Source organism: Brassica oleracea, chromosome C1 (genome assembly GCF_000695525.1).
Source record: "Brassica oleracea var. oleracea cultivar TO1000 chromosome C1, BOL, whole genome shotgun sequence".
Taxonomy (NCBI): domain Eukaryota; kingdom Viridiplantae; phylum Streptophyta; class Magnoliopsida; order Brassicales; family Brassicaceae; genus Brassica; species Brassica oleracea.
The window spans coordinates 1,333,559-1,343,582 of NC_027748.1; the positions used below are offsets into that span (position 1 = coordinate 1,333,559).

General features: G+C 36.2%; 2 protein-coding genes across 5 annotated transcripts; both read right to left on the bottom strand.

The window, feature by feature from the left end:
• Nucleotides 1-731: 731 nt before the first annotated feature.
• LOC106293166 (probable Xaa-Pro aminopeptidase P) lies at nt 732-4,403 on the bottom strand. Of its 4 annotated transcripts, none has more exons than XR_001260386.1 (14): nt 4,273-4,403; nt 4,109-4,172; nt 3,876-4,015; nt 3,127-3,783; nt 2,700-2,921; nt 2,492-2,626; nt 2,324-2,404; nt 2,187-2,241; nt 1,999-2,103; nt 1,816-1,887; nt 1,591-1,715; nt 1,370-1,519; nt 1,017-1,136; nt 732-939 (listed from the first exon to the last, which is right to left on the bottom strand). XR_001260386.1 is itself a non-coding variant. In XM_013728842.1 (13 exons), the coding sequence occupies exons 1-13, from the start codon at nt 4,363-4,365 to the stop codon at nt 1,113-1,115; spliced, it is 1,923 nt and encodes a 640-aa protein (XP_013584296.1). In that variant the 5' UTR covers nt 4,366-4,403; the 3' UTR covers nt 732-1,112. The 4 variants fall into 4 exon arrangements, 2 of the variants coding, with proteins under 2 accessions (XP_013584296.1, XP_013584304.1); XR_001260390.1 differs by having other exon boundaries at nt 732-942; XM_013728842.1 differs by having other exon boundaries at nt 732-1,136.
• Nucleotides 4,404-4,567: 164 nt separating this feature from the next.
• On the bottom strand, nt 4,568-6,310 carry LOC106345011 (probable NAD(P)H dehydrogenase (quinone) FQR1-like 2). The gene is made up of 2 exons (XM_013784290.1): nt 5,704-6,310; nt 4,568-4,954 (listed from the first exon to the last, which is right to left on the bottom strand). Exons 1-2 carry the CDS (start codon nt 6,267-6,269, stop codon nt 4,726-4,728), a joined length of 795 nt encoding a protein of 264 aa, XP_013639744.1. The 5' UTR covers nt 6,270-6,310; the 3' UTR covers nt 4,568-4,725.
• Between the last annotated feature and the right edge of the window lie 3,714 nt (nt 6,311-10,024).

Below are 10,024 nucleotides of genomic sequence, written 5' to 3' on the forward strand. Positions count from 1 at the left end.
TGCTTTGTAGCTTGAGTTCATGTCTCTCTCCTCTTTGCATTTCAGTTTAAATTTGGTTATCCTTTGGAAAATAATATAAATCTGTTTGGGTTGTTTTTTGGCAGACCTTTTTAACCAGCAATGACAGCGCGGGATGTCTCCTAAGGAGACGGATTGGTGGTACCATGATGACAAGTAACTCGTCTTCTGGTCTGAGTTAAACCTTGTAACTCATCTTTAGTGACACTGGATTCAGGCAGTTAACACAAATGTTGCTGCCTCCGGTAATCGTCTTCCACGCATCTGAATACATTCTCGCTAGAGCCATTCATGGACCATCGAGAGGTAAACTATCACTCAGTTTTCAGTTTTGTTTTTTGCTTTTCATATATCAGTTTAGAATTCATGTTTGACTCTTGTGTAGATTTTGGTGATCATGTTAAAATTAAGTTCACTATTAAAATTTGAATTCAAGACTTTCTAGTCTTCAAAGCTCAAAGCAGATATCCACACGTCCTTCTTTTGTGTTTTTGAAAGAGTAGTGATACAATTTATTTCTCTTGTTGAATGTGTTTTGAGAAATTAGTAGTAAAGTTTTTTTGCTTGTAAACGACCTTATTAGTAGTGATACATGATGGTCTAAGAATATGTTCCTTGTAAACATTTAAGAATGTGTTTTGAAATATTATTAGTAAACGTCTTGTTGTTGTAAACGAGACCGAGACATTATCACAATTTTAAACGAGGCTCGACCCATTAATAATGTGTTTTGAGACATTATTAATAAACGTTTATGTTTTGAGACAATACTTGTGAAGAATGTGTTTTGAGAAGCATATGCTGTTTTAATGCAGGTAACTCGCCAGTCAACCTATAAGCATCAGCTTTTAATACCTTCGCTGGCTCATCGTTACAACCACCCATTCTGGTCATATAGGTTTGTTTGGGTGGTCAGACCAGCTGCTGAAAACGACCCGACCCGTCTACGTCAATGTTTGACAAAGCCACGAATCAGACAGAACCGATAGACTACTTACCTGAAGGCTTTTTAGACCGGACCAAGGATGTAGGTTGAGGAACAGAGTTGAGGGAGAATGTTAAGGAACTGAAGATGAAGACAGCAGAGGAAGCTGTTATGAAGCTCTCAACGCCTCAGGCTGATTAATTCACTCAAAACTAATTAGCAAATAAATCAATATTTTCTAATAACAAAGCAATAAACATATGTTTCAATATGAGCCAAGACATGTGTTCAAGAAATATGAAGCCTTTTATTTTGTGAATGTCAGAAAATTAAGGCAAATAATCTTTGTCTGAATAGAGAATGAATAAGACATTGATAAACATTTAATGAAGAGAGACATCTGTTGATTCAAACCAGTACACTTACAGGTTCAGTAGCTTTTTTGAGCCATTCCATTTCGGCCTGGTTCATGAACGGAGCCAAAATGTCCTTGCATTTCAAATGGTAAGTGTTTAACCATTCGATCTCTTCTTGTGTCAACTGCTCTAGATTGATAAGTTTCACTTGATAGGGTGCCTAGCCAGAGAGAAAGAGAGATAGTTACTCAGATATGCATGTTGATAACAGGAAAGTAAGTAAGTAAGTACCCAAGTGATATGCTCGAACTGCAAGTAACCCTTGTCGCCAAAGTTAAATTCTGTTTCAGCATCATTGACAACAAGAACATTCTCTAGCCTAATACCAAAGTTCCCATCTTCATAATAACCAGGTTCTGCAAAAGATTATAAAATAAAACCAAAGTGTTTTTTTTTATAGAATATGAGGTTAATTAAAAGATGAAGATCAATAACGAGATTTTGTTGAAGACAAACCATCAGTAACAGTCATGGAAGCTTGAAGAGGAACATTCCTAGCATGAGGTCTGAAACTAATTTGGTGAGGTCCTGGAATAATCATCCCAACACACGATTTTCACAGAAAGTTAGTTGATATTTACAACTTAAAATAGTTATTATTAAGATACAATATAAGAAAAGAGGGTTCTAATCACTTGCCTTCATGGACGAAAAGGTAAGAGCCGACACCATGACCAGTACCATGTCGATAATCCAAACCATACTTCCACAAAGGAGCTCTAGCAAGAATATCAAGTGTATACCCTGTAATTTCAGATTAATAGCCAATTAGAAATATATAACATGTTCAATAGTCAAATAACAGTGATTTGTAATCATAGACTTACCGCTTGTTCCTCTAGGAAACCGAGCATTTCCGAGTGCAATATGACCCTTCAGCACCTAAGATATATCCCATTAAACATATATTAGAAAGTTGAGTTATCCCAAATAGATAAGAACGTTATCTTCATAAAGTACACACCGCAGTGTAGCAGTCCTTTTCATGAGCTGAAGGCTTTCCAAAGTGAACCGTTCGTGTTATATCAGTTGTTCCATCCAGATACTTCGCTCAAAAAAACATCAATAAAAATGAGTATGTTAGAGCAATTAAGAGAAGCTTATATTATTTACTCAATCATGTGATATAAACCTGTGCTCCTGAATCACACAAGTAGATTTTGTCTGGGTCCATCTCGGCACAAGTTTCTGGCTCTGGTGAATAATGAATAATAGCAGCGTTTGAACCGACAGATGATATAGTAGGAAAGCTTAATCCCCTAAAATGCTGCAACCCATGAACAGTTTATACATTAAGATACTTTCACACTAAATGATATTAATATGTAAAAAAACATTACCTCTTTGGCAGCTCGGAGACTTTCAAGCTTATCGCTCACATTCAATTCGGTAAGCTTAGCGGTCTCACTAGTTGGTTTCTTCTTGTTAGACTCTGCTTCCATAAAGTATCCAGATGCTCCATATAGCTCCTGCATCTGTTGATCTAGCCAGACAAGGTACTGGACAACAGCTGCACCATCACGCACATGTGCCTTCTTGAGCCCTTCTAGCTCAACAGGGTTCTACGCATAAAAGAGCAGAAGCAATATATTAATAGATAGAACCAGGGCCGGTCATGGGATTGAAACATTCGCCTCATGCCCCCAAATTTTTTGAAAACATTATATATATATATATATGACATTAAATTTGTATACAAAAATATTTTAGACCCTTATCTCAGGGTCGGCCCGTAACACATTTAAGAAGTCAAGTATTCATTATTACCTTTAAGGCTTTAGGGAGTGATAACGGAGATGGTTGCAAGAGGACCTTATCAGCATCCAATTTTGAATAAAGTGCATAGCAGCACTTAGCAGGGTCCACCCATACCCAATCAGAATCAATCTCCATGTCCTTTGTACTTTTAGAGGAGAATGACGAAAATAGTCTATCAGAAGCAAGCAATGCCACATCCGAGATCACATCTGTGTACTCTCTGACCTCTACTCCAAGCCCTTTGAAGTACTCACTCGCCTCATCAGATACTTTCTTTGTGTCCACATAGAGGAAAGCAGAGTCGGTTGTAACAATAGCAAAGGCGTGAGCAACGGGACAGTAAGCAACATCGGTTCCACGGATATTGTAGAGCCAAGCAACCTCGTCGAGAGCAGCGATGACATAACCACGCGCATTCTCTTGCTTGAGCTTTGACCTCAGCTCTTCGAGTTTATCGGGAACAGAACGGCCAGCAAACTCCAAGGGATGAACGACGAGGGGGCTCGTCTGAGAAGGTGGGCGGTTTTGCCAAACCTCGTCGACAAGATCAGTTGTTGTCGGAACGAGCTTCTGATACTTCTTGGCAAAGGACTTGTTCCATCTGTTAGCAGTGTCTACGGAGACACACCATGGATCAACACCAATGTTTGCTTCTTCGGATAGATTCTACATTTGTCCAAAACCAAAACAAAAAAATTCAATTAAAAGAAGAACAAAATTAAAGAAACATCTTATTGAGCGTGTGATGAGTTGCTTACATCAGACATCCAAACTTCAACGAGAGGATCTTCTCCCATACGCATTAGTGTCCACTCGTTGCTAAGCTGTTGCGTTGCTTGCAAGAAGTAGCGTCCATCAGTCCAAAGCCTTGCTTCGTTTTTCGTGATTAGTGCCAAACCTATTAATCAATTATATGTGTGATTAACGATCAAAGATTCAATTAACGATTTATGAGATTACAGAAAAAAAAAAAAAAACAGAACACACACACCTGCACTTCCAGTGAATCCAGACACGAACTCGCGACGTTTGTCCCGAGCAGAAACATACTCGCTCTAGAACTCAGATAAAAACACGATCAGATTAAATCAAATAATCGAAACTTTGTTGAATCAAATCTACTAAAACATAAATTCAAAGATCAGATCATGAAACCTGGTGATAGTCTTCGGAAGGAACAACTAAAGCATCAAGAGGAGGAGAGTGAGAGGCCATTAGTGACCTCAAGGAAGAAAGAATCTCAGACATGATGGTGTTCGGTTCTGTTCAGATGTTCAATGTCCCAATCACACAGATGTAGAGGTGGTTTGACTTGAGAGATGGATTATAAAGTACTTATAAACAGCTTTCACGTCTTCTTAGGAGAATCCAAATGGCTGACGCATATTAAAAATCAAACTGTATATTTTTTTCCCTACGTTTTAGCTATTAAAATTTTACAAATATGTTTTTTTATATATTTTTTGTTTTGATAAAAGTGCTCACAATATAATCAAGAGACAATAATGATGAAAATGGAATATTTTTATATGATTATTTAGCTTGAGAAATTGAATAAAAGAGGAGAAAAATAAAGAAGTAATCATATGGGACTTTTTTGTTTTGTTTTTAAGGTTGGCCAAGTCTCTTGACTATTGTAGCCATGTAGTTTCCTTGATGTTCAGCAAGAGCTAGTTCTGTTTCCGTAGCTTCTCTTGATCCATCACCAGCGAATACACCCGCTCCATAAGGTGAACCTCCTCGTATTGAGTCCATCTTGAACATTCCTGCTCCAAATGTGTAGCCTATTGGGACGAATAGCATCCCGTGGTGCACCAGCTGTGTGATTGCTGTCCATCTGCAAATAAACACCACATGGAATCAGCAGGTTTTCAGATACTATTGAACTCTAAAAAACACAGTACACTAGTTAAGATGCGCAAAACCATATGTAATGTATCGTTACATGCTTCTCTGTATTTGCTGTGTTAGGGCATCAGTCAAAGAGGGAATTTCAAAGATATTTTGTGAAAAGCAACCAAACTATCACAGAAACAAAGTGACAAAACAAAAAAGCAGTGCATAGAACTTGGGAGCAAATCAGCTGAAGGGATCTTGTAAGTGAGTGCAAATAATTAAAAAAAAAATATTGAAGAACCTATCAATTTACAGGAAGCAACAACACTCCTCATGCCTAGAAAATTAGCAATTTGGTACTAAGAAAGTGAGACTCATTTCTAAATTCTAATAAACTTCATTTAACAATTCTATCCTATTCAATGGTGGCCAGATGCCGACTCACAAATGTAGGCAAATCAAATTGAGTTCTGAAACTATACAATCTACTAGATTCCGTTGAAACAAACGGTGTAATTAAGAAAGCAACCAATCAAAAGCAAGCTATTCCAACCATAGGCTGTAAAACTAAACTGTACTTAGATAAAGTCTCTGACCAGAACAACTTTTTCAGGCAAAACATAAAGTTCATGTTTTTTATGCTATTAACTCCATTTATTTCAAAAAGACAAAGCTTTGATATTGACAACTATTTTCAGTTTTTCAAACCAATGCAAGCAGTAGTAAAGGAAACAACCAAAAGAAGCTTACGCAGTGGTCTCTTGTCCACCTCCTTGAGTCCCCGTACTCACAAAGAACCCGGCAGGCTTCCCGGCGAGCGTCTGCTCCTTCCACAGCTGCCCCGTCGAGTCAAAGAAAGCCTTCATCTGCGCCGCCATACACCCGTACCTCGTCGGAAACCCGAACAGAAACCCATCCGCCTCCGCCAGCTCCCCCGACGTGATCTCCGGAACCCCCGTATCCCTCCCCGGCGCCTTCATCTGCTCGACGACCTCCTCGGAAAGCGTCTCCGGCACTCTGTACAGCCTCGCCTCCACTCCTTCCACGCCGTCCGCTCCCTTCTTCATCCTCCTCGCCAAGCTCTCCACGTGTCCGTACATCGAGTAGAACACCACGAAGATCTTCAGCGGCGGAGAGACGGTCCTGGCCGTGATCGCCGGCGTCGTTGCTCCCGTCGTCGCCGTCGTTTGATCGTTCTCGGTCGGGAGCGGAGCGTTGACGGCGTCTTCGTACTCGGTTCCGTGATCGTCTCCGGCGGTGGCGAGAGACGACGGCTTCTTCTTCTTGCTCGGAACGCATCCGCCACCTTTCCCCATTCCCAAATTTTCCGACAAACGATTAATTAAGAAATAAATAAATAAATAAATCACCTGAAATTAAGCGAAGAGTTAAACAGCTCACAGAATCATAGTCAACTTGACTAAGTCAAGTCAACCATAACGGCGCCGTATATCTTACGGTCAATATTTAAGTTGGGCTCGGTTTCATACACGAGCTGACTAAGACCTTTTACTGGGCTTTATAGTTATTAGCCCGTTTACGTTATAATAGAAGCCTTAGGTTCACTGCATATTAGGCGAAGGTCGTCGGTTTCATACACGAGTCTAATGACTAAGACTGTTTATTGGGCTTTCTATAGTTGTTACCCCGTTTATGATAATAATATAAGCCTTTAATATGGTTTTTGACTTTTTGTCAATGTTTGGGTTTGTCAATGTTTTTTTTTTTCCTTTGTATATGATTAATTAACCAACTACAAATAACAATTTTGAATGTGTTTAATCATTGTTGTTGCTACCTTAAAATAGTGATGGAAACTAACTAGCATGTGTAATAAATAATTTATACTTTAGGATAGAGCAATTTAGGTTTGTGGTGTTTCACTTCTTCTGCATTTGCCATGTATTTTTATTCGGATTAGTTTGAATTTTCTCTCCCTAGTGTGAATCGAAAGAAGCATCCAAACTACGTGTGTGAAATAATTTTACAGTTAGCATAAATATTCCCCGTATAGACTTTTTATTTGTGTGCGTAATATTTTTCAAATTCTTCTCAATTTATTTATAAAACATTCACTGCTCAGTGCTCACATAAGTTACAAAAAACATCCATTACTCACATGCGTGTGTGATTTCCAGGTTGATTTCAAAAACAGAAATTAAAAAGAATATTTACATCTTTTTGCCCATTGATTTGTGTCATTCTCAGTTGGGTCTTTCGTTTTGCTGCATCCATTTTTATTCACTCCATATATACACAATATATCTGAGCCATTATTTGATAGATTGAGACGTTTTTTTTTTCCTTAGTTTTGTTTTATAGAAACTAGCACAGATATATGTTTTTGATCTCTCGATGGATAAACATATTTATGCATGTGAATGAGTGCATAGTTCGTCAATATACAAAACTATATATATAATTGCAATTATAATTGATATGATGGTTGCTTTCTTAATCGGCTAATCCGATGGTGTCTTTTGACGTGTTTGAAAGCGTACTATTAAACTAATGTAGTCTATTTAACCTAATCATCCTACCTACAATCTCGAAAAAGAGTTGCATGAAAATTATCAATCACATTGTTAATTTGAAGGAAACTATCATTTGTTGATTAGGACGTAGGAGAATAGTTAGTAGACTCAGCAAGTCAAATTACATCTATTGGTTATAAGTACTTGAGATTCTAAACTTCACTAAAAGTCTGGTAGAATGTTAAACAAGATACGTATTTCAATATGTTGAATTGATTAACCTTTGGGTATTTAACTATTTATTGTAGTTATGTACTAAGAGCTATATAAATCTTACCTAATTGATTAATGTCGGGAAAATATATAATTTAATTTTCAGCAGCTAATATTATACATATTGATGTATTAGTGCTTTGGTAAGCTTTACTAATTTTTTAACATCATGCTTGATGTTGTGCCAAGTATTACCTTGGACCACCATGGAAATCATACAAGATCGTGTTTAAAGCTGCGAGAGAAAATATAGAAAGATTATATCAATAAATTAAGACTGATAATGAGAATTCTCTTATAATAATACATTTAAAGATAACACCCCCACAAATCTAGGATCAAACCCAAGAGCAATCTAGAAAAACCTCCTCTTTTAGCTGTCTTTAGGGGCGCCTGTGGAGTTGATAGACATGCCACGTTTCCGAATACTATTTATGGAAATTTATAATCTTAAATTAAGGAGCTAATAAAAAGATTTGTTTAGTTGCTAACCATGTGCTTAAAGCTCTAATCGTGTTTCGGAATGCAGAAGAAACCAAAGAGACAGGTTGGACCTCGAGAGATACAAATGAATCAGCAAAAAACCGTTGAGTGAACAACATATTTAATTATGATTCATATCTATATTTATGGAAAGTATATCTAATTTTTACTGCATGTGAGTGTTTCCTGGACCGTCCACGTTGTGTTCTATCATTGAATGTTTTAATCGTAAAGATTGTGGCGGTGATTAGTGTCTTAATCGAGCAATTGAGAATCTTTAATGTTATTTTAAAGGACCATAGATATAGGATTAGCTGTTTAGGGATTGACATGCTTATTAATCCACTACAGAAGGATCCATGGAATTCTATTGGATTTTTTTAACCAACGAATATCAGCAATCAGCTACTTCTTCAATCAAACAGGAAATGAAAACAATGTCTGTGTACAAAAATTAGCACCATAGTCATTTTAACTATTATATTTATCAAAATTTCAACCCAAGACACAATATCCGTTGTCTTTGTAATTATTTTTTAATGGAAAGCTATAATCTTAACAAACAGATATGATATTTGTGAAGATTTTTTATGCATATAAATATTAATTTTGATGATGGTTATATATAAACAACAACCATGATAATCATTTATTAAAAAGTTGTATAAGAAAATTATTTTGTGTAAAAGTTAGATTAACTAGCGGAAGAAATACACCTATGAAGGTTATTATATTGACTGTGTTTAAAAAAAAAAGAATAAGAAGGTTATTATATTGACAATAAATATGTTTATTGGTTTCGCTTTTCTTTGCGTCAGAAATATTTTGGTATTTTAACCACTAGTAGTTAATTATGCAACGAAGCGTAATATTTCTTTACAATTATTTGTTCTTTGGTTCGTAGATGTGCATGGACTTTTTGCTTTAACGGCGACTGCGACACGCGAGAGATGGAGAGACTTGTGTCCCAATAGTTTTTCATAAAAAATTTTGAGTGTTGACCCAAAAAGAAGAAGAAAAAAAAAACATTTTGAGTATGCTTTATTAGTAGCTTTCAAGGTTCCTAGCTTTTACCTTTTTATCAGTGAAATTGTGACAACTAATGTTGCAGGCGTCGCTGACTCGCTGTTATAAATGATCTTGTAGAAAGCTTCGAGCTCAAAATATTCTTGTAGCCACTTTGGTCATTGATTTAGTAGCATACTATTGGAACTCTAGTTTAATTTAGAACTCAACTTTAAAAATATATGAGTAGAAAGCATCATTTAAAAAAAAAAATATAGACATTAATATTAAAAATATACTATATATGTCAATATCATTTAAATTTAATTACATATCCTATCAAATTTTTTAAAAAAATTGTTTGGATTAATAAAATTAATTTATACGTTCGCACCAATTTAATTATATATGTAATAGTTACTGACTTTTAATTATTCAATATATATTTATTATTTCATAATATGTAAGAACATATAATACATAAAATAATTTTTATATATAATTTTTATTCCGCGCAAGGTGCGGATCTTAATCTAGTATCCATCGTTTGGTAAAACGTGGATTAGGTCAATTCTTATAACTTTTCAATGGTAATTATCATTTATTCATTTGAGAGAAATGAAACCAAAGACGTAAGAGCAGCAAGCTCAATCTTTCTATTTGCTGATACAAGTTTCTCAACCGCATGCGTATGAAATTGTAATGACCCCAACCCCAAACTATCCCCAAAGGTCAATTTGTCTTTCTATAAAAGAGAGAGAAAGAAAGAAAGAAAGAAAGAAAGAAAGAAAGAAAGAAACAGAGGGAGAGAAAGAGAGAGAGAGAGAGAGAGAGAG